This window comes from Glandiceps talaboti, chromosome 6 (assembly GCF_964340395.1).
Source record: "Glandiceps talaboti chromosome 6, keGlaTala1.1, whole genome shotgun sequence".
Classification (NCBI taxonomy): Eukaryota; Metazoa; Hemichordata; class Enteropneusta; family Spengelidae; genus Glandiceps; species Glandiceps talaboti.
In genome coordinates, this window is record NC_135554.1 from 15660671 (window position 1) to 15686570 (window position 25900).

Here is a 25900-nt window from a genome sequence, read left to right on the forward strand (position 1 = left end):
GATGAAAATACTCGTAGAAATTAAGAACAAATAATACAAAAATAGAAATGTATTATGAGTGAATGTAGTTTTCCTTTATTACGATAACTCATTTCACAAACTACATTTTGTTCAATTTTACCCATTAGCCTGATTAGGCATCTGGCATCCCTGGCCCTAATATAATTTAGATCAGCAACATTCCAACAAAGGGGAAAGGTCATTGAAGAGTACACATGCACATTTCATTTTTCTCAATGATTGTTGCAATTATTTTGTGATAAATACTGTCCAGATATGTCGTGATGTGTTATTTTAATTTACAGAAAGTAAAGAAATGTCTACTAGGTTGGTGGTTTTCTATTTAGTTATTTTAAGATTAATGTAAACTGCATCATGTCAATCCATTACTTACGTACCTATCTGAATAACGAGGACTTATCATGTTCCGATTATTATGTTTTAAAGAGAGTGAATTGTTAAAAATTGCGTTTTGCTGTGAAAGCTAATAAAGTATTGACGAGTTCTGAATATTCTTCTGTCTAGTCCTATTCATAATGTTATGTCATCTGTAATGCATTCTGAGTCAGTCACTTGGCTCATGTTTGTGAATGACCAGAGAAAAAGAAGCCTATTCGAACTTAAAGCGTCTTAGAGAACAATAATGATTTGATGACAAATCTTGTATTTCATTGCTCGTCCAGATTTATACTAAATACAATTAACTGCCTACTATAGACCTTTATCCAGTCCTTCCAGTTGTATAAATGGGGACCTGGTAGGATAGAGATAGCAATGTGAATGCTTTAATCCTATCTGATCCTAGATGCTACAATAGATGGTATTTGCTCCCAAGGGAGTTGAGGAAGTAAAGGGCAATTGTGCCGCTATAGATCCATGCCAGGGGTAATAATTGTAAAGCTCTTTGAGCACAAAGTGGGAAACCACTATATAAAAACCAACGTTATTATTATTATTATTATTATTACAAGGGGCTTAATATTATATGATATGGCAGAACCCCACAGCCTCACAATGGATGGTAGGATAAAGAGAAGTTACTTTCACGACTTTTCAGCCTGCCCTCATAGGCCGGGGAAAGGGAGATTAGACCACACCCACAACGGCTGATTTGTCAGTCTAGTCAGTCAGTAGACTGCAATGAAGTCATCAGTCCGGTCTTATCAGCCTGCCCTCATAGGGGAAAGGGCGATTAGACCAAGCACACGACTGATCTGTTAGTCTATTACATTACACATGATTTCCCTCATTTGGGGATCTTTGCTGGGGGCCACATTGCCTCATGGGAAGCAGCAGAAATGTTTATGCAATGGTTGAACAATGAATATTCATGAGCTTTTCACTGTAATAGGCAGTTGAGTCAGAATATTCATTATAATGTGGGTGATGTAACACCCTCAAATGTCTCTCCAGAACCCATGATTAATGAAAATGACTTATTTCTTGGAGAGACATTCCCCTGTAACTACATGTCTATGAAATGTAAGGCATACTAAAACAACAACGACAACACTTCCAAGAATGTAAGTGTAATTTATTTATTTATTTTTTTTACACTAGTTTGGTTCTTATTCCATGCAAGTGTCAAATTAAATTAATATCTTCAACAATTCACATAAAACCATTACAGAGAGTTAGTGTGAATAAAATTAGTGATAGAAATAATAGCCTTTCTATGGAGTATGGATGACATTGTCACATATAACTGTCTGTCATGACTTTATAACTTTGCAGCACAAGGTAAGTTTTGACACAGGCTAACATTTTCTACTAAAACACTAAAAACTTGGGGATGGAAACTTTGTACAAACACACAGAAAAAATGTTGCTCCTTCTTCGATCACTATTTCAGCTTTGATATTATTCCATGAGATACCTGTTCATAGAAAAGAGAAAAAGAATTTTATGGATTAAGACTGTATGTGCAAGAAATCATAAAACTTTTCTGGGGGGGGGGGAGGGAGGGAGGGAGGGAGGGAGGGGTGAATGATGGAAACAGTAGTACAGACATGGCTGTGAAAGAAACGCATTCCTCATGTGTGGTCAAGATCTTCATCTTTATGAAGCAGAATAACTGAATCTCTAGCTTGACTTTATACACATGCTATATACACATTTTCACTACAACTTTAGCCCCTACTCTTAAGGGGAAACGTTTGTCTCGATGATGTACTTATCATTGTAAACTTTACAAACTATCCGCACTTCAATCAATCAATCTAAATATCTTTCTAAAATTTGTAAACTATCCACAATAAGGAAAGAGAGAGAGACAGCTTGAATGTTACTAGGTGAAAGTTATACATACACATTCATCCCGGCAATGTAAGAAATCAAAGAGTTCCTGAGTACATGTTTCTTCAGTCTTGCTACGACTGTTTACTCTTTCCGTACAGGTGTCAAATTCTTTCATTAACTTTACACATTCTGGCTTCTCAGCGCATGCCTCTCTAAGTTCTTCAATAGGATCCTGAAAATAAACATATGGAGATTTATAGTTTTAACCATGAACAAAAAAGTAAAGAACATTGCATCACTATTAGAAATAAATGGGTTGTACTCAAAAAACAATAATTATCGCATGACTGGGATCAAAGATTGTCTACATCATCCAGTCAATTATTCATGGCTCAAATGATATGTTTGGTAGATTTAACCAAGTGAGTTGTTAGAGCTTTTCACTGTTTCAGGTAAAATTTTGTGCCAATTTCTATTGGTCTAACAGACTACAACTTTATACATTTGGTAGTCAAGATACAGGGTTTGCTAGTCTACATCTACCCTGAACTTCTACCAATTGAAGCCCTGAATATAGATAGATACTATTCATTTGATTTTCTTTATCTGATAATCCATGTCACTGTATGTTACTCAAATTTTTTGTTTTATTGTCATATATTTATGAAATTGTTCTTTAAACTACATTGAACAAATCTTCTATTTCCATGAAAACATTTACATGACAATGACACCTTTTCTCATCTTGAACATAATATTGAATACAATTAGAATATTTCCAATTCTCATTGAACAATTGCAAATATCTTTCTTTTCTGATAAATTGTTAAATTTCTTCATAAAATGATAAAGTACATCTACGAAGTTGTCATAGTGACAGGCACTACTCACGGGAATTTCATCTTCATCCTCATCATCCTCTTCTTCCTCCTGTCCAAAAAAAATAAACCAAAATGTTTTATATCACAATGCCGACGAAGCTATTCAAAAAATTCTCCATGATAATATGTATAGGTCAAAGGTCAAAGGTCAGAAGTCACACCAGTAACAGTGATAATAATTTAACATGAACCTGTTATTCCTACAACAGAACATGCACACATCAAGTTACGGCTACGAGTTTGCTGGGTCAAAGTTTACTGTGTGTTGGGTTGGTGTGCAAAGTACAGTAAGAGAGTAATTCACTCCCTTCTGCCAGTTTAAGTTCAATGTCTACAGCATTTGTAACACTGTCCCCTGTATAGGTAGTCTGTAAGGTACGCCGTGACATGGCGCCCTCAAACATCGGCCAACCCCTAACAGAGAGGAGGCCGGTGAGGGCGAAACATCACGACGTATCTTACAGTTCCCTGTATAGGCTATTATAGTATTACAAAATTACTTTAAGAACTGACAACACATTAACATTGTAGTTTCATGATTCTACACTCCTATACTACAGTCTAGTGTCATGTCTGTACTGCACATACAAGTGATTCATTAACTTGAGAAGATTTCTCATCCCATTTTACCCAGTAATGACATTTACAGCAGTGACTTCAGCATTCAATCTGCACATAGACCCCCCATCAATGTTGGAGGGTGGTCTATGATCTGCATTGCCACGGAACATTTTTAAAATTTTTATACTTGTTTCTTTTGTATTTTGCTCCTAATAATAATATTTCATTTGTTGCGAATATTTTTTTAAGATACATGTATGTCTAGCCAGTCTTGGAGAAAACAAGCAAAACATGACACAGCACAAACAGGTCACACCTATGGTAAATTAAATTGCAACAGTGTTGTGTAGTATGTTCGGAGTACAGGTCAACGTACCACACTGACTGACTGATGATAATGACCTCCATAACTCAACCATGCTAGCATGCAATGGATCTGATTTACCTCATACAATTTACAAAGTTACATCATCATGGAATATACAATGTTACGAATGTAATTATATATTCATTTTGTTGACCTCTAAAACGACTGACAATTATACTCCATCGTGGTGAGTAAGCTTGGCGTTCGACACTGGCTTGTGGGCATAATCATTTCGGACACGCGGCGAGGTTACCCTCCCTGTTACGTATTTCCCAAGCCAAGGGCAGTCGGCTTCATAGCAAACCTCCTTGGCCACACGTACACATTTACCGGCATTTTCAAATTGGCATAACATTACGCCGTCCCATTGGCTGAAATCACTTGTGTGCCTTAATATACATATGATGTACATGTAGTATTAGTTTGGGGCTGATTTGTCCCAAATCCTCTATAGATTGCTTACCTCTGGTGGATCACTTTCGTACTCACGCTCGTCTCCTAACGCCATTTTGTAGAATAGCTGAGATACCCGGATGTCATTACATGGCCGTGAGTTTAGAAACACATGTGTTGATTGGTTATATTTTAACACGATGGCGGCCATCTGTAACTTTAGACCAATCAAATTATTGTTTCCTCTGCGTATCTCAATATTTTATAGGGTAAAGGTCATTGAGTTAGAGCATAAACAACACGGAAGTGAAAACTGTATACGCAGGTCCAGAGAAATAAGCAGGTAACGTTTGACAGTGTGCAATATTTTACATTATTTCGATGCAAAGTAAAGGCAAGTGATGTATGCTATTTTCTGTTGATAATATGCACGCGAATATAATTTGTCGTTCGTTTAATTTAATATTTTTTGATATTTCCGAATTTTGATCATGTTCATTTATCAATATCACCATTGAATTGTTTCATGTTATATCTGTCTGTCAGTGTGTGCGTTCGTGCGCGTGCGTGCATGCGTGCTTGCGTGTATTTGTGTGTTTCTCAGAATATTTAAACATATATTCTTTCTAACGTTGATAAGTTAACAACTGTCCAGGACTTGCCAAATTTTATCATAAAATGATGTCCCCTTTTGAAGGAAAAAATGAATGACATGATCAGTATAGATGTGCTGTCAAACTGTCACAGACACAAACTCTGAGGTTTTTTTCTGAATAGTATTAGTAACTGTAAAACAGTCATGATTAGAACTGAATGCCCACAACTGAGAGACAATAAAAAACATTAACCACTATATTTACAATCTTTCCTCAGATATTGTAGCCGTGATGTCAAAAATGTGGAGTTTACTCATCGTGTGCTGTTTGTTCAGCACCACAGTATCAAATGAGGACTGGGAACCTGAATTAAAGTATACTAATAAAGACAACTGGGTTGATCCTGGTGATATGATGAATTATGACTCTCATACAAAGACAATGAGAAACAGTGGCAAGGTATAAAAGTCTGCTTTCACTCTATGTTCTAACTCGATTGAGGATCTTTTATTACTATGGAAAGCAGGCTACCGACAAACTAAGATAGACATAAACTTAAAACTAATGTTGTTGCATGTGGTAGATATAGCTGCAATAATTGTAGCGTGTGATGTGATTTTGAGGGCTTTTTCGTCTGTTTTTGTGCCTTTTTTCTTTCCGACGTGTAACCTGAATCAAATGCTACAATTCCTCTAACGCAAATGCAAATAGACGGAACCGATTCAGATCTGAATCGCAATGTTGGGCGGACTTTTCTGTTAAATTACGCCTTACCTGGCAAAGTATGGGACATTTCCTAACACCAACATTAATTACGGAGCCTTCAAGACCAAAGAAGTGTTTAGAGGTACCCCAATTCCATCAAAATCGGCAAATGTAGCAAGGCATGCAGCAGTTTGAAACAGGTAGTACGCTAAACCCTCGCTCACGTTTTCAATGTGGTCTCGTCTATTTGCATTTGCATTAAAGGAATTGTAGCGTTTGATTCGGGTTAAATGTCGGAACGAAAAAAGGCACAAAAACAGACAAAAAAGCCCCCAAAATCACATCAAACGCTACAATTATTGCAGCTAGTGGCAGATAGTGACATTGAAAGTGCAGCCACTCAAGGAAAACTTGCCATTAGAGATGCTGCCCTTACTGTGAGTGATTTGTAACAACTTCCATTGATAGTTTATATCATCAGCATGTTGCAATATCAATTCTAGTTTGTGACCGTGTCAAATAGCTGATAGCTAATAGATATGACTTTGTAGAACAGAATGATAATGGCATGATCATAGTTTATATTACTCTCAAGTAACATTTTACTTGTTGAGATTGAAGGCTTTGTCAGAGTGTCTGGTTTCTGGTTTTGGTTTCAAGTCCAGTTCGTCTCAAGGTGATGTATGGCTGCATTGTTGTCAAGGCATAATCACTCTAGGTGGGCATAAACTCCTAATATACGATGTGATTTTTCTACCTTCATACTCTGTTTTTCCGTGTCTCTCTCAGGACAAGTGTGACTGTGATTTAATGGAAGAAAAACTGACAGAATGCATAGAACAGAAAGAAAAGTGTGAACTCTCATTGAAAGAATGTCATCATCATCAACAACAGTCATCTCAGATGAAACAAGACACATGTCAGCGTGATTGTGATTGTAATAAGCTACAAACTACAGTAAATCAATGTGAGGAGAACAAAGAGTCCATTCAAAAACTATATCAGGATTGTCTTGGTGACAAAGGCAAAAACACAGTAAGCACAGGTACCCAGACTTGTAAAGAACTGTACTTCAAGCAGTTTATCACATCACTAGTCAACCAGATGTCATCCAAGGTATGTAGGCATTAAAACTGTAAAGCTGTGTGTGTGTGTGTGTGTATGTGTTTGTGTGTGTGTGTGTTTGTGTTTGTTTGTGTGTGTCTGTGTGTGTGTTGATGTGTGTGCATGCACACACACATGCACACATGCATGCACATACGCGCATGTGTGCGTGCACCTAAACACTGTGATTGTACTTTTCTTTTTTATTATTATTATTATTATTATTATTATTATTTATTAAGCCTTCACAAGAAGAGAAGCCAACAATTACAAAAAACACAAAACGTTACAATCATAATAATGTCAAAATGGCATCAACAACATGCTAAGAATTTGACAACTCTGTGGATCCTTCGCATATAAAAGCTGTCTGACACTGTCCATCAGCCTATCTGACATACAAGATGTTTCCAGATTTCTTAAGACAGATTTATGATGTTATCAAGAAAGAGAAATTCAAGGAAAATTCTTACCAAATATTAATTAACTTACCTTGTGAGATTATTCCAACTACTAGTACTAGTAATACACATTTACTAATCAGATTGACTATCTGGACTGTACAGGTGCAAGGAGATGAGCCATTGATAAAATTAGAATATTTAGTCAAACTAACATCTGAAGACTGGTCAACACTGAATAAATTTGTTGGTAGTGACGATGGAAACCTGTACGATGCTCATGGTGTGTTGAGTCACATGGTACAACGAATACAACCCACTGATAAACCAATCAATACTTGGAGACTATGGTTAGAAGATTTCAGTGGGACAGACCTACAAACCTTGGTGTCTCTCGTTATCCTGGTAAGATGCTGTTAGTTTAGTCCATTTGTAGGCAAGATTGATGAGAACAGCATCTTTATATCCTTTATTTGAAATGACAAGTCATCTTATGTTAACTAGTTTGCTAAAGTGTAGTTTTAAACAGTGAATTTATCACGTGAATATATATTTCACCAAGTTCATACATTACATTATCCAGCAATAGTAGAATGTACAGATACATGTAGTTGATTTTTGCAAATAAACCAGTCTCGATGTTAGTTAGAACCTTGATAGATAAAAAAAGAATTTGGATACATGTTACCCAGTACTTGACATCAGTAAAAATAAAGTTGAGTTTTTGACCATACAGGTATTGCAAAGTTACATTGTGTATTGTTATTGTCATTTTTTTTGCAGGCTTTTGGCATCATTGCATTTCTTATTGTGATCATAGCTGTTCCTACTCGATATGGATATTCATGGCAAAGACAGATATTCCGGACTTTCATTGTGCTCTTTGTTATAAGTGTACCATGGACCTGGGTTCATTTATATAAGGTAGGCTCTGAATTCATTTTATTCTACCAGTATGATGTATTTACATTTTTTTACTGTGATGGTTATATATGAAGAAAGGATAGAGACAGACAGACAGGGTGGCAGGGTGGCAGGCAGGCAGATAGACACAGACAGATGGGCAGACAAACATTGTGTATACATACACAGGAGAGAGAGGGGGAGGGAAGAGAGAAAGGAGAGAGGGGAGGGGGAGAGCGAGAGAGAACCAACTTGTACATAATGAGGTTTTTTTAATAATGATTAAATATTTCTTCATGAAATTGCTGAAGGTTCAAGACACAAGTCAATCCTACATGTACTTATTACTTGTAATTTTTCTGAACATTCATGTAGTGATACACATGTAACTACTTTTACCGATCTAGATTGAGGTTGCCAAGAAACATTCCAAAGCGATGACAGATATTCCTGAACACTGTAAACCTGGTGGATCTGGTGTATGGAGTGGTATGAATGAGTGGTTTAGATCTGTTTTCACTTTCTCTGGTGATACATGCACTGAATACCATGAAGCTCTCATGGTAGACCCATTCTGGGACGTCCCTCCAACCCAGGTAACATCTTGCCCTTTGCCTCCATCTCAATTAACCACATTGCCTGTAACATCCCTCAGTGAAACCACCTCTGTTCTATTTGAAGAATCCTTCAATGTGGCTTCCATCAAGGTCAATCTTACAAACTTTCCATTCTTTAAAGTGCCACCAACACAAGTAAAATCTATCCACCTCTATCCCAGTCAATACATCAATATTTGAATTTCCTCTGACACGGGTAAAATCTCCCCACCATCCACCTCTATTCCACTATGGTCTTTTTTGATCAGGTCTAGGCCAAGAGAAAAACAAGTTTTGTTTCTTGTCTGTATGTATATTCTCAATATTTAAAAAAAAATTTCGTTCTTTTTCCCAAATTCCTTTTCCAAACCTGTGATATGCATCACACACAGCAGCAAAATGGTGTTTGTACCATGCAGTGTTTTTACTAAGGTTGGGTAGACACTTTAGTAATAGGAATGGGGAATGGGGTAAAAGTTGCATGGTTTCCAATACAGTCTACCATAATTTTGTTTGGGAACCCTGGTAAAATGACTGGGGAACCCCGGTAGATTTACCTGCTGACCATGCTGCCATGTATGTACAGAACATAATTACATAATATGCCAAAATCATAGTTCAATATTTTAAGAATACACCCATGTTACATAAGCATAGCTGTTTTTTTTATAGCCATTTGCTTTTGATTATTTTTAATCCTCTGTCAACTTGTACCTAGTTGTATACAAACAAATACCCCTAGGAAGAAAGAGGACCAACTTGTACCTAGTTGTGTACAAACACATACCCCTCAGGCAGAAGTAGGATTAATTGAATCCATTCTCCATATTGGGGGTATATCCTATTGATAGGTATGATCGAGCCTTAAAGAAAGAATACCGCATCACCACATCACCCTAGAATGAGAAACAAAATGTTTGTTTTTTTGGCCTTATATCCCAAATATAATCTTTGAAGACAGACAAAGTTGAATTTGATATAAATCAGTGCCTGGAATGTACTCATACACATTTGATTTTACTTGATTATCTTTTTATTGTAAAATAATTTTACATGACTTTATTATATTTTTTCTGCAGGCTATAGTGGTTACTATCAGTAAGTTTGTCCTGAAGCCTCTAGAACACCTTGGGGAAGCCATTGGCAAGTTTTTCAATACACTTTACAAGGATCTACCTATTCAAGTCTGGCCTATTGCTACATTTGTTCTCATTGTTGTTATCATCTTGTTCCTTATTATGATGTTTGGCTACAGTATTCGGTTTCCTTTCATTGGAGGTATTGAGGCACCCAGACACCAACATGAAAGGCTTACCAAGGAGGAACGGCTGATGATAGAAAATGCACCCGTACAGGTATATGTGAAGAATAAAACTGAGTCAAATATTATCATTATATACTATGGAATATTATGACAGAAACCCATGACTCCTGAGTGCAAGTGTGACATACTCACTTGCTTGAAAGCTTGCAGTGTTCTCTTGGGCCATGCTTTTGTGAGTGTAGTGATCAACATCGTCGCAAACCACGACCGTGTTACGGTACCGTTCTTAACGAGCCGGTCCCTACTTATTTTAAAGTGTAGTGGAAACAACAGCTCTGGTTTGTGAGAATGAGTGATCAAATGTTGTGTAAAACATCACAAACATAAGTACAAATACTTCAGCGTATCCATACTGGCATTCATGTGTCATGGGGTTCTGTTTTTATTACATGTTTATCAGAAAAAAGCAAATATCTGTCAAATTCATACCATACAATCATATGATTTTGTATGCAAGGAATGATTGTGCCCTCCATTTACATTCACATATGCAATAATATTGCAATTGCACTGCAGTGAGAATACCACTAGTATGTGTACACACCAATGCAGGTAATCACGGATATGTGATACATGTAAATACATTTTTCACAAACAAACTTCTGATTGTTTCTCAGCCTAGATCTTTTGCTTGGGTTGATTTCATTATGTCATCTCAACACTCGCTTAGACACATGCCAAACAGTCAGTTCTATATTCAAATCTAAACTCAGACTAAAATTTCACATAACAATGGCTCAACCCACTTCTTGAAATCTTTCCCATTGTGATTGTCAGATCCTGTCTACCAACTATGTTTATGTCGCACAGCTAGACTGTCCATGGTGACACCATGAATGTCATCTGAGGACAGGGAGTAGATGTAACAATGAATAAGAATTGGCAGCCCATTTTCTGGCTGATTCTGTGTTAAGTAAAATATTGAATTCAAACTTATAAGCAAGTGTTGAGAGGACACAGCTGAATTGAACCAAGTGAACAGTCTACATGTAGGTTAGCTGTCTCCATGTCTTAGCAACAACTCAAACACTTTTGAGGAAAATGTTATGGTAATTGCATTTGAAGTAGACTGCTCCAAATAACACAACTTTTCTACATGTCTGTCATTACAGATTGCACAGTTGGAACAGGCTAATGAAGAACTACAAAAGGAGAATCAGGACCTACAAGAAGACCTGCATCAGATGCAGCTTGAACATGAACATGAGGCAGAATTATTAATGTTACCCCAGGCTGGAGGAGGAGATGCTAATATTGAACACATCCAGGATGTTCCATTTAAAACTGCACGAGAGAACGATGATGGCCCTCCTAACAAGAAGTCCAAGTTAGAAGAACCTACTGGTAGTGTGCCAGTCAAGTATTGGGATCCAGAAAAGAAGACAGCAGACAGACCAAGGAAAACAGTGCATGAACCTGGTTCTCCCACCAAAAGTAATGTAAGTGAACTTTACTTTCCTGATAAAGAATTCAAGAAAGATACTGCAGCCTCCCCTGAAGTGGAACCAGACAGGATTATGAAGGTGCCAGCTGCAACAAAAAGCATGGATGATTTGACAACACATGACCTAAAATCAGATGATCAAGTCACTCCACTTGACATTCAGGAGAGAACAACTACCAGCCTGGATGAAGAAGGTAGTGAAGTCACTGTTGAATCAGCCATCCCTCCTGATGTAGAGAATATTGGCTGTCCCCACATACAAGATAGTGAAATAGCATCACTTCCTGAAAAAGATCCCACTATCCAGACTTTGAGTTCTGTGCAAGATCTTCCATCTTCAGAAGTTGTATCAAGCAGTAGTGAAGATATAGATGTCATTGAACAAAAGGTAGAGGAACAGAATTTTGACCTTGAAACCCCTAGCATGGCAGAGACCGCACAAAGAGTTGTTGATCTTGCCGTCAGTCCTGATGACCAAAACCTAGGTGCAACTGCCTCAGAGGAAGCAAGACCAGAAACAATAGGTATGGCAAGATTTGAAGAGTCTATTCTGACAAAATCAACAGAGGTGATCTCAAGATCTATCCTGGACACTATGGGTGGGGTCGATGTCTTGGAGCCATTTGGTGCCAAAAGTAGTAGAGAGCAAAGTGAACACTCAGAGTCTGATGATGACTTTGTAGTTTTGAGAAAGGAGAGCATGGATGGTGAACCTGCTACAGATTCATCACCATCAGAAGGAACTGAAACAGTAGATGATAAAGATAACACAGAACACAATATCAGTGCTCTTAGCCTGGACTAAATGATCTGTTAAAATACTCAATTATGGAATTATACTAAAACTGACATTTTGAGTACATTATTACTAAAACTAATAGTAAACAACCTTTGCAGTTGCCATGTTAATGCCAATTATGTGAAAATGAAAATCTAACAAGACTGAATGTTCATGGATTCTAGGTTCATAATATCAAATGAAAATTTCAACTTCTCGAGTCAAAATTTACAGAAAATGTTTAACCCATGTTAACTCAACAATTCAGTGATACCCCACTGCAACCTTGTAATACACTCCTGGCAATGTGTGGATGATAGCTAGTGCGTCGTCTAGTGAACGGGGAAATTTGTTGTCGTGAGTCAAAATGATAAATCTCAGTTTTCTTGTGAATCGTGTCACCACATTGTACAGAATAGGTGAATGCTATATTTTTGGTGGTGTCACAAAAACTGTGTGTCAGTCTAGTAGTGTGACATTTTGATTTAGAAGGAACATTGGTGTCATACTTGGTATAATGTTTATTTGAATGTCTGTAAAAAAAAGAGCTTGAACTGACTTTGCAACAAAAATAAATAGAAGTCTAAAAATAAGCTTAGGAACTAAAATGATTGAAAAAAAAAATTATGATTACGTCTGCATTTGTAGTTTGATAATGTTTGTCAAATGTCAGTTAAGTTTTACACAACTCAAACTTTAGTATTCAGAAATACAATAACACTGGGTTATTGGCACTTCATTGTCACCATCGGACAGAGCTGGAAGTAACTATACATACAAACAACTCTCCGATATAGAAATGAGATGATGTGGTATTAATAACAGTCTTGAACTTATACTTACATCACTGAAAAGTTATATGGAATTATTTGGAAAATCAATATAAAATGTTGTATATTATAGCTATGTCATCAACATCTATATGACCATAACCTTTTACATTGCTATGATTGTACTTGTCACCTATCATGGTAAAATATAATTTTTAATATGTCTGTTACATTGGAATCACCAAAGTTATGAAATACCACACTTTTTTAACATTCAAAGGTCAAAGGTTACAGACATGGTGAGTTTCATATGACATTTACTCGTCAATCCAAATTAAACTGGATTTTGCTAAGTGGTATTATTTATAAAATGAAATTTACATTTTAGGGGTCAATTTGTACCTTTAGTTCATGTTATGAGGTCAGGTGAGATTTTCTACAAGGACAACAGCACACCTATGTGCAAAAGAGTTAGTTTGCCTCGTAGACTGAGACTTTAGTCCTGTAAGTCCCCCGCTAAAGTCCCTCACTTCTCGCAGCTTCGCCACTCGGCTTTACAAAGTTATGGGGCGATAGTCTGGCAGCAAGACTAACTAAGACAGTGGTCACTGGATGATTTCTCCAGCATGGGGTCTGAACACCAATGACCATTTCAGCTAATGTTGATTTTAAGCATAGACAATTTCGTGTAGGGTCTATGTATTACCCTGGTAAGACAAGAGGGTCCCTTCCTGAAGGCAGGGCATTTGATATTACAAGACTTTTTGAGACTTGTTACTCTTGTCTATATTGTGTAAATAAGTGAAGTTTAAATTGTAATATTCACATCGTGAAGGTGTGATTTGGGAGCTTGATAACCTTGCAAGCTTTCTGATGGACAATACTTGTAATGAAAAATAAGTGTGAAGTATCTGTAATATTACCAATTTTCCTATATCACAAACAGCTCATGAATAAAACAAATTAAAACCAAGTAGGCAAGTGCATAATGCAATGAACTAAGTGAATTCCATCTATTTTTGAAACAGTATGGAAAATATCTAATTGTGGGATCATGGTTTTCTATTATTTTGAGGTCGAATGAACACAATTCTGGAAATGTAAGAAACGGTTTTTACACTTACTTTAAAGTGGCCATATGGATGAGAATTTGGTATTTATTTTGGATTTTTATTTGATAAAACAGCTTCACTGTGTTTTTCTATTTGAAAAAATAAAGCGAAAGAACATATTCCAAGTCCATGTTCATAACTCAATACATTGCAAAAAGATGCAAAAAGTGTAAAAAGTTTGTTATTGTACGTACAATAACAAACATTTTACACATTGTTTATTGTTTTGCTGTTTATTGAGATGTGAACATGGACTTGGTATATGTTATTTCACATTATTTTTTCAAGTAGAAAAACATAGTGAAGCTCTTTTATCAAATAAAAATCCAAAATAAATACCAAATTCTCATCCATATGGCCACTTTAATTAAAGATAGTCTCCTACTACTGTAGTAGTGTCCATCCGTTCATGAAATCATGACACTAATCCTTGCGGTTCTTTCATCAGAAATGATGACTGGCATGAGTTAAATAATACCCCCGGTAGCAAGGATTAATGGCATGTTTATTTTATTTCGTTACTTAATCAAAGTTCAGTACTTTGAGCATTTTGAAAACTTTTGACAGCTTCAGTCCTTGTGTCCGTATCCATTATTATATTTGATCATCATAAACGGAAACCATTCCAGAACTTAGATATATACTCTTTTTATTGCAATGTTTTAGTTGTCAATATTAAGCAATACAAACTCTGTTTTCAAATAAATTCAATAAACTCCATAATGGTAATGAAAGTACCATTAATATGGTGAACTTCTGTACTCTGCATTTACATTTTTTTTGGCCGAATAAATATTTCTTGCACCAAATATACTGATTTGTTGTCATACATTATTGAACCATGTCTAAGACTTCAATCAAGCAGTGAGTCAGAAAGACGAAGGGGCAGAGAGGCAAATCAAATTTGGCAGGGTAAAAAGAAACTACTGTGTACCAGTGACACATCTTTGACATAGAGGGTACACTGATGAAATTCTATATTTCCATCATCATTCCAATCCATCTCATTCAAATACTTCCCACATGATCCATAATAAGGTCATGACCTCAAAATAACATTTTGGCCAGGTATGTGTTTTTCAGTTCTATAATATACACCCTTTTTTTTACAAGAGGTGAGGTCAAACATCTTGGCTTACAGTTACACCTGCACTAGCTGCAACGGATATATATATATTATTAATATACAGCAAATTTTGCCATCAATCACACCGATAAAATTCCTAGAATGTCATGAGTACTCAATCCCTGGCAGTATTCAAATATTTCCCTGAGCGAGTATAAACACATGAATACTAACAATGGTATATCTATGTACCAGTAACATAGGGTTAATGCTGAATACAGGATATCGGTACTCGTGTCATAATGGAGGACAAATCATTGGTATAAACTTCTACATACAAGCATAACCTGTGTAACAGATAACCCAAGACAATGGCCATACAGACCCTACAAACTAAAATTACCATCTATCATAGTGTGAACAAGAGTGCAAGTTTACAGCTGCATGAGGCAGGATTCGTTGGCTCCATTACAGCCATCTGCCATACATATCTTTTACCATATGGTGCCTCTAGTGTTGTATAATCTATACTGAACATACACTATTCATTCATTGAATTACTATATTCGGTTACTTCTTTATTCAGGATGTGGGACAAAGCAACACATTAACTCCATTACAGCTATCTGCCATATCTTTCACCACAGTGAGTCTAGTGTGGTACTTTCTGTACAATATATTCACAGTTTGATGACAAAGGAATACATACAATCATACAATACTAAACTTATTTCATAATCATGGTTCACACAAGACAATATAATTCACATGTTTATTATTGAAGTGCGGTCATAAAGCGACCATTTACTTGTTCATTTATTGTCATTATCATGTATTGTACATATAGCAATGTCTTTGATAGCTAATAGGATGTAAGTGAGTATAGCCGACAACATTGCCATTGGTATTCCCTGTGTAAGTGACTTGTTTACAGACCTCCTAAACTCAGCAATGCCATTGGTAGTCCCTGTGTAAGTGACTTGTTTACAGACCTCCTAAACTCAGCAATGCCATTGGTAGTCCCTGTGTAACAACACCTGAAAACTGTTCAACCCAGTTTGAATGTCCACAAAGTAAAAATTACCAGTACTTCATTGATGCTGTTTATTCTACAGTCACCACTGGAAGATCATGAGGGTTACTTATAATGTCATCATTTTTCATTTTGAGGATTTCTATTCATTTCTTCTGAATGCTTGTGTACAGCATCAATAAATGCTTTCAAATGTTCAGGATCAGCATCCGGATAGATTCCATGTCCTAAATTGGCAATGTATTTCTGAGTTCCAAACTCACTGATCATATTCCTGACAGAGATGCCGATTTCTTGTTTGCTACTGTATATTGCACATGGATCAAGATTGCCTTGTAAAGACACTTTCCCACCAACCTGTTGTCTGTAAAAGAACATTTTAATCAGTAAAATCTAATTGTAAAATGAAATTGTATGTGAGACTGAATAGTAACAAAGCACTAAGGCAATATTGGTGTTGATTAAACACAATTAAAGGGGAAAGTGTAGCTATTTTCTGTCACAATTTCAAACAGAACAATAGCTGTGTTGCAGTGTTGTTTCAAATTTTGCTTTAACCCCAATATTTGAATCTCCCAGTCTTGGATTACTATCTTTTTACAGTGTAGTAGCCATAGGGATTGGACCAACTTTGACTGTCTTGACTGTTATCATTTTGAATTGTCAAAAATAAGTCCTAATATTCAATTCTTATGTCTCAATCTTGTGTCATTGTGTTCACATGGATTACATGACCATTCTTTTGCTTTGGAACAAGTGTTATTAAAGCTCTGCCAAACAACTGTTTTCACACCGGTCCTAAATTTAAATCTTAAACCAAATTGATATGTCTTTAATTTTGAATGCTTATTTACCTTGCAACTTTGGGTTTCATGGTCCAATCAAGGCCAACCACATCATAACTACTCTCTGATAACTCTTCAAGTGCATAGTGTGCACCCTTAGCAAAAACAATCTATTAATACAAACAAAAATATATTAACTAGAATGCATAACAGATTTGGTTTATTTTGTTTTGGCGCCTCTAAACTTATCAGAGTCTAGTACAAACACGGCCAGCCGAGTGAGTGTGTGTGTGTGTGTGTGTGTGTGTGTGTGTGTGTGTGTGTGTGTGTGTGTGTGTGTGTGTGTGTGTGTGTGTGTGTGTGTGTGTGTGTGTGTGTGTGTGTGTGTTTTGGGGTTGGGGGGGGGGGGGTTGGCCATGTATGTGTGTGGAGGGCATGTGTATATCTCTGTCTGTTTGTGCAGGTTTGTATCTGGGAGAGCATGTGTGTGGCATATGTGCACATGTATAGATGTGTGTGTATGTGTGCACACATCTTTCTGTATGTCAACATATGTACATTTGTATGTATGTATGTATGTATGTATGTATGTATGTGTGTCTGTATGTGTGTCTGTGTCACTGTGTCTATGTGTACCTGTGTATGTGTATGTATGTGTGTGTATGTATGTATGTATGTATGTATGTATGTATGTATGTATGTATGTATGTATGTATGTGTGTGTGTGTGTGTATGTATGTATGTATGTATATATGTATGTATGTATGTATGTATGTATGTATGTATGTATGTATGTAGGTAGGTATGTGTGTCTGTGTGTTTGTGTCACTGTGTCTATGTGTGCCTGTGTATGTGTATGTGTGTGTGTGTGTGTGTGTGTGTGTGTGTGTGTGTGTGTGTGTGTGTGTGTGTGTGTATGTGTCTCACTGTGTCTGGCTATGTGCTCCATGCAATATATATAGTGGCACCTGTTAATAAGAAACTCTCTTGAATAAATTGAACAGTACAACAAGCCCATTATAATGTCATTAACCTAACAACACATTTGATCTGACATCACAAGCCGACAAGGAGTGTCACTCATTATACTTAGTATCTCTACTCATAGACCATCCACCCATTTTTGTGGGTGGAGGGTCTATGCTCTACTCTACTTGCTACAGTATGGGTAGATAAGATGACCATGTCAAAGTCACTCTACTAGATCATACAAGAGTCAAGTTCACAATCGTGATGTCACTTATCAAGGATACCACGGTTTGAATAATGATGTAAACAAACACGAAAAGAACTACTTTTCTTAAACTTTCATTTCTCAGATCAGGTATGATGTTGTCATACCCCTTTCTTCCACCCCACCCCAACACAAATACAAACTAACATTGGCTTACCATTGGGACTGGTTCTACTGATTGATTCTGGAGTTTCTCCTTCACTCTTTCTGCTATTTGTCTGAGATATGGTAAGGAGAATTTACAGAAGAGTTCATAGCCTAGAATACCAGCATGTGAATCAAAAACCTGTAAAAGCTGAAACAAGAATGCAAGCATAAAGAGTATTGTCCGTTAATTTGTGATAATGATATGTTAATTTATGATGACATGTTAATTTATGATAATGACATGTTAATTCATTTCTTATTAAACAATCTATGGAATGCCTTGCCATCACCAATCCGAGCTGCTTCTTCATTCAACTGTTTTAAAAGCAGTTTGAAAACTTACCTTTTTAAGTCTTTTTAGAACTCGTCATTTTACATATTTTACCTTTTCACATGTTCAACTTTTTACTAGTATGTTTCTAATATCGGGACATTTTTAACAGTTTTAACAGGTTTTTTTGTTTGTTTTTTTTTCAAAGAGTGTATGTTTGTTGTCTTTTATGTCTGTCTGTGTTTTTCCAATCAGTTGTACGGCGCATTGAAATTGTATTCTGGCAATGTTAGCACACTTTCTAACAGCATAACAGTGGTGTCCTCAACATCTTTTACATGTACAGCATGATAAACCATGTCATTGAGTCATGTATATTCCTAAATATCAGGTTTGAATTCTGCCAATATTAAGTGATGGTACTGGAAAACAGCAACACCAGATTATGGCGGGAAAAATCGGTGAATCAAAAAGATAACTCACCTGAGCACCTGCCAATACCTGACCAACCAGATAATCCACTGTCACGTCAGTAATGATTTGCAAGAATTGGTGACTTGCTTCTGGGTGTTTGTACAACCATGCTTTGGCCTTAGAAAATGTAGTTGAGCCACCACCCTCTATACTGTATGCCATGAGAGTCCACTGACAAAGAAAATCATGAAATTAATCACACTATCACCCTGTATACAGTAAAATATTTGTGCCAGATATTTCTGGCAAAGAAAATCACAAAATTAATCACACTATCACACTCTTCACTTGTGAGATATATGTACTTCATAGTATTTTACATGGGCATAGCTCTATGGGTGTACAACTACTATTACTTACTGGTGAACCTGCAAAGCCTATAAGAGGAACTTTTCCTTCTAGTTTGTGCCTAGTAAGAGTGATAGCGTCAAACACATAACCTAGGGTTTCATTGACATCAACATTCTTCACCAAACGGTCCATGTCAGCTACAGTAGTTATAGGATCATCAAATGTTGGTCCCTGTGTGATGATAAAATATAGCTCTTTAACAATTCCACTCTTTAGAATGGAGTAAGCTATATTATTTTCGTACAGCAGATGGAAGGGGAGGGTCACCTCACTGTAGATGTGGAATACAGTCAAAATGTCAAAGGTATTTCCTAGCTCACTATAAAATAAATATGAGTAACGTGGCTATACATACTCACTGAGCATGAACATTTTCTGAAAGTTTGATATTATATGTTGTACAGTCTCAAACAAAACATATGGGATTTATACTCAGCTTGTTCTAGGCCACAACAACACGCATATATGCATCAGAATTCATTCAGATAAAATTCCATCACTTTCCATCAGTTTTTCATCAGTTTTCCCCGGAGTATTCCAAGCAATTTTGGTCATTTTCCAGGCGTGCTCTCTGTTGTCGCAAATCATTTTTTTTTTGATAATTGTTACTTTATGATGTAACATAGATCAATTTTCCCAGACTTTCCATGAGTTGATTGCATTTTCCCAGGACTTTCCAGGAGTCCTTTGCAATTCCAGGACTTTCAAAGAGCGTATGAACTCTAATATATACGTTGGAGAGCGTTCTAGTGGTTATATAAAGAAGGTAGACAGAGAAATGATAAGGGTGATTATACCTTGCCGGGTACCATCTGTACTGATAGACCTAAAGCCTGTGGAATGACAAGGATATCCGAGAAAATGATGGCAGCATCCAGGTCAAATCTCCTGATAGGCTGTAACAATATAATAATACATGGAAATATATTTTAGTGTCATTAGGGAAGTCAATGTGTCTGTATAAGAAAGTCATGTGTGAAGAGATGAAGTTTGGTATCTGGAGAAATATTATTGGTGATGACGATGATGAATAGAAGTAAGAGAAGACTTCCTAGTATGGACCCCTTTGGAAAATAAGTGCACTGAGGTTGGTGTTGAATATTCGTCATCTACGGCATCATGTTGTTGTCGTGTAGTTAGAAAGACTTTCTATCCATTTGAGGGTTATACCACAAATTGTATAGATGTGACGGGTGGGGTGTGTAGAGATGACACATTAATTGTGCTGTGTATACATTTACCTGTAAAGTGACTTCACAAGCTTTGGAAGGTGTTTGACAAACAGTAAAGAAATCATTCTCTGCTCTCATTTCTTTGAATTCTGAAATCAAAAAAATATGACAAACATTTGAGTATCTCTACCGTAACTAGGAAGACATCATTATTTATGTTGGGGGATCAGAGGAATTTGAGGAAGTAGGGTCACATTACAGGGGGGGGGGGGGGGGGGGGGGTACTCTTTCTTACCTGGTAGATATCGCCCTGCCTGTCTCATCACCAATATTGGTACTCTTTCTTACCTGGTAGATATCGTCCTGCCTGTCTCATCACCCATACTGGTACTCTTTCTTACCTAATAGATATCGTCCTGCCTGTCTCATCACCATTACTGGTACAGTGGTACTCTTTCTTACCTGGTAGATATCGTCCTGCCTGTCTCATCACCCATACTGGTACTCTTTCTGTCTTTTCACCTCTTGCTGCTCTCAGTATGAGATCATTCTTCAGTTGTGGAAAATTCTAGATAAAAGAAATCACAACAAATACCTATAAATCTAACAGCTTATAAGACCATAAGAGATACAAGAACCATATCATAAATGAACACTTCCAAATACTTGTATGTGCTGCCTTTAAATGTAAGCTTTAAGGCTGTTGGGCTAGGGCGACAGTTAAATTTATCAATAAAAACATGTAAATCCACTTTAATAAATGTATTCAGACACATTTGAGTAAAAATTAGCAAAGGGAAAACAGGATATGTACATTTCAAATAACCATAAACAATGATTATTAACAATTGACATTTGCTGGGGAGTCTAATGCACCCGCTACGACGAAATTCTCAGTATACCATATCCTGTAATGGTGGAATACGACACTCGAATGTCAAAACAGACAAAGTATTCAGAGGCCTGCTGCCAATTTCAGCTCAAAATCATAGACGGAGGGTGAGTAAAGAAATGTGATGTGTAACGTTCAGTATTAGGCTTAGTCTTGTTTCTCACTTTCATATTTATGTCTTCCATTCATCAAAATCATGCATTCTCGATATGCACATACGTACATGTATCACACATTGTTGACATGTACATATACCATTTTTTTCTGATATAACTGGCACCTATGTTTGCGCAAGAAGTCATTGATTTTCTGCATCGGCGACAATATAGCTGTAACATTCTTTACATTTGATCGATACTCAGCCATAAGTAACGTGTGTTCTGTACAATGTGCATAGTATTCATTGCATTCTGATTATTATATTGCATGTTATAGTTTATGTATGTACACACAATAAGTAATGAATAAAAAGTATTTCTGAAGGTATTTTTTTTAGGAATATGACAAAATATAATCCGCGTCTGGCTTCTTCTAGCAAAGTGTTTACAAAAAAATGATCATACATAAAATAAATATGACATGAGTCAATAAGAAAACCTACTGTGGACATTCATTTACGTGCATGAAAATATCCCTTACTTGTCATGCACACTTTCATTTTGCAGACATTGCAAGAGAAAATTAGACACTACAGCTAGGCCACAACTGTTGCTGACACATTTCAGAACAACTGTATACAAGAATGTGGAGTCAGTTACTGAATATTTGAATAACAGATCTATTCAAATGAGAGTTACGTCACTGGATGAAGTATGTACACTCGCTGTTGCTTCTATTTCTCGTATAGAAAAAACATAAACAAACAATATTTTAATGTTTTTTTTCTGATAGGTGAAATATATAAAGAACAAACTGAAAAATTTGGAGTCAATATCTTTATTTTTAACAAAATTATGAAATGTTTTTACCGAGTAAAGAATGGGAATGAAAAATAGCCTAGACAACAAACTGAACCATAACTTACATGTATACAACTATGATTCATGCTTACAAATTAATCTAATAGTGTATATAAAAGTAGTATACCTCCCCCACCCCATTATAAAAAAATTCCCATGATCAAAATCAATATTATGAAGCGGCATAACATATTTGAAATATTCTGATTGCTTTAAAGTACACATACTTGAGCAGAAGGGGGATTTTCCTGTTGCAAATTTATTTTGGCAGATCAACAACCCATAAGCACAAAAAGTGGTGCAAAAATTCTTTCGGTAAACAATACTATAATAGTTTGTTACAAATACAATAAAAATAACAAAAAATACATGTAACACTTATCTGCAAAAAATTACCAATCTGATGTGGTGGAAGCAGCTAGATTTCTTTATTTTATACCTCTATTTCCAATGCTTTGTGTCTTTTTTTTTGTTCCGGGTGATTGCCACTGTCGATCACCCGGAACAAAAGAAACAGCACAAAACGATGGAAATTGAGGCAAATAATGACATCTAGCCGCTTTCACATAAGATTTTAATCAGATTGCAAAAAATACATGCAACACTCAACATCTCCAAATTGTGATTTATATTACAGCTACCGGGTACACCCAGATACCGCTAACAAAAAAAGATTATGTGTATGCATGTGTCGACAACACAGCAGCCTTAGTAAATTATTACCCTGTGAATTCATAACGAATATTAATATTTATCGCTACATTTCTTTCCACCTTTGAGTATCACGATAAGTTACAGACCATTACACAAGTGAATGCCACGTGCAACGATTAAGGTACAAAGTGCTTGACAACTTCGGTCAGACATTACACAGTTTTAGGTACAACCATGGAAGTAGTCCATGGTACAACACTCTTTAACAGTCAACAACTTACAAGGAAAATCATTCCATTGCAAACTGTAATAGTCTTGTTTTCATTGTCAGAAAACCAGTTTATCGTGACCCTTTTGCAGCAATTTACGTTTTTTTTAACTCAATAGTTTAATTTTGTAAATTCTAAATATGATGACCTGCAAAATCATATCTACACCTCCTTTTGATCATGGGTTATACTTCCATGTTTTGACCAAGCTACACAAAATTCAGTTACGAAACTTGTGCACGTTAGGTTAGGTACACCACGTACACGAATGCCGTCTCTCGCGTTTTTTTTACGGTGAAGTTACATGTACACATACTCTGCTGTTTGAAATGTGTGTACAATGTGCTGTCCCTGCTTCTCATTGACGGAAGAACAACATCCAAATCCAATGTTCGACGCAAATCAAAATAGATTTAAGATTTACGTAACTCACCTGGTTCGACAAGGGCGCCGCCATCTTGAATAAAACTCCCTAACCACATTGAAATTTCACGTCATGATTTCATGACGGTTAAGGGGTCTTAGACAAGCAATAACAAAGGGAAAGCCAGTCATTTCATAAGCTCACGTCACCGGCATAAATTCACTTACATGGGGGTTTTTTTCAACTGCATTGTTCTTTCAGTGTTATACGTCTCAGCTTGTTCATCTAATAAATATTAATGTATGCTAAGTCCCATGCGGCAACAGCATACCACTGAAAGAACAAGAGTTTCCATTTTATGAGTTGGTATTTCTTGGCCACTAGCACTGAGCAAAATTTATGTATAAATGAAAAAATCTTTATTTTCTGGATGGCATTCCCCTATATGTTTTTCTCTGCTCCTCCTCTTTGATATACATTACCAATAATGTTGGCAACCAAAGGTACTTCTATTTCATTGCTTTATGTAATCTTGTTTGTTTTATACTATAAAATTTGGTTTGATAACAGACTTTTAAGGGCTTATGGTATTCGGCGAAACAAAACAAAACAAAACAAAACAAAACAAAACAAAACAAAACAAAATGAAACAAGATTCTATGTAGAACCTCAGACCACTATAGTCGTCTGAGGTAGAACACTGTTCAGTATGTGCTACCTAAAAGCAATGGTATTCGGCGAAACAAAACAAAACGAAACGAAACAAAACAAAACAAAATGAAACAAGATTCTATGTAGAACCACAGACCACTATAGTCGTCTGAGGTAGAACACTGTTCAGTATGTGCTACCTAAAAGCAGACACAGAAGTCTTAACACAATAAGTTATGTATCTTCCATCATCAGGAATTACTTGTACCCTACCAATACATGATGAGACATGTCAATAAAAACACACACATAGATAGACAAAAGTATTAACTTTGAACACATACTATTTATTTCTTCTCCTCCAGAGATAGTATTTGTACAGATTAAGAATACCAAAACTTAATTAAAGGGTCACAAGCTGAGTTTACACATTTTGGGGGTATAATTTTTTATGTATTCTAACATAAGCATATCTAACTATCATCTCTTATTGGCAGATTTCAAATCTCATATAAAGCTAAGCTGTGATGCACTTTTCAAACAAAAGACTCCCTAGGTCAAGCATTTTTTCCACTACAGAGTAGGATCTTACCTACTCTACAATTATCAACTTTAACTTGAAAGGAATAATAAAACATACAATCAATCCCATTTTTCCTGCATCCATTACATATATATATATTTTGACAAATGAATATTAATTTAGCTGGATATGAGGTGAAGAGGTGAAAATTGGGCTTATGCAAATGAGTAAACTTGTCTACATATATGCAGATGTGGCCTTGGAACCTGGAAGGGACTGTCTACATATATGAAGAGGTGGTGTTGTATGGGTTAAAAATAATGCATGAAAGATTAAATGACATAATTAACATGATAATACTAATTATATGTCAAAGGAACCTCTATTATGCTAATAAATAGGATAACAGTGCCAGTACTATATCAGTACCATCAAGGCATGAATTGACACTAGAATAGTTTTATGTAAGTATTTTCACTCAAGTCAAAAAAACTTAACACCCAGCTTGTGCCACATACTTTACTATTTGCATAAAAAGTCTCTCTTTCCATGCTGTGATTGCTAAAGAAATATCTGGTAATGTACAAGTTCATTTGAAAATCAACAAAACAAAACTTTCAAATTTTAACAATTATTGACATCATTTTAAAGTCATCATTGGAACACATAAATTTTGTATTCAGATTATTCACACTATTCAAATGTTTCAAGTAAAATTTAGTAATATACTAGTATGACTCAAATATTTTCACATAAATTTATATCATACGTTTTCAGGTAAACTTTACATACTGTATAACATATAATGAATTTAAACTCAAATGTCTACGAATACAATTTATATTATGACTTACAAAGGCTATAATATATGTCAAGCAGTTC

The 25900-nt window shown here is 36.1% G+C and overlaps 2 protein-coding genes across 2 annotated transcripts; both read right to left on the minus strand.

Moving 5' to 3' along the window:
• Positions 1 to 1568: 1568 nt before the first annotated feature.
• On the minus strand, positions 1569 to 4567 carry LOC144436617 (cytochrome b-c1 complex subunit 6, mitochondrial-like). Its single transcript, XM_078125443.1, has 4 exons — positions 4511 to 4567; positions 3130 to 3168; positions 2309 to 2470; positions 1569 to 1876 (listed from the first exon to the last, which is right to left on the minus strand). Exons 1-4 carry the CDS (start codon positions 4553 to 4555, stop codon positions 1844 to 1846), a joined length of 279 nt encoding a protein of 92 aa, XP_077981569.1. The 5' UTR covers positions 4556 to 4567; the 3' UTR covers positions 1569 to 1843.
• An 11568-nt stretch (positions 4568 to 16135) lies between these two features.
• LOC144436339 (uroporphyrinogen decarboxylase-like) lies at positions 16136 to 25388 on the minus strand. Its single transcript, XM_078125112.1, has 9 exons — positions 25136 to 25388; positions 21169 to 21274; positions 20776 to 20855; positions 20332 to 20430; positions 19544 to 19705; positions 19193 to 19354; positions 18449 to 18586; positions 17127 to 17227; positions 16136 to 16636 (listed from the first exon to the last, which is right to left on the minus strand). Exons 1-9 carry the CDS (start codon positions 25160 to 25162, stop codon positions 16393 to 16395), a joined length of 1119 nt encoding a protein of 372 aa, XP_077981238.1. The 5' UTR covers positions 25163 to 25388; the 3' UTR covers positions 16136 to 16392.
• Between the last annotated feature and the right edge of the window lie 512 nt (positions 25389 to 25900).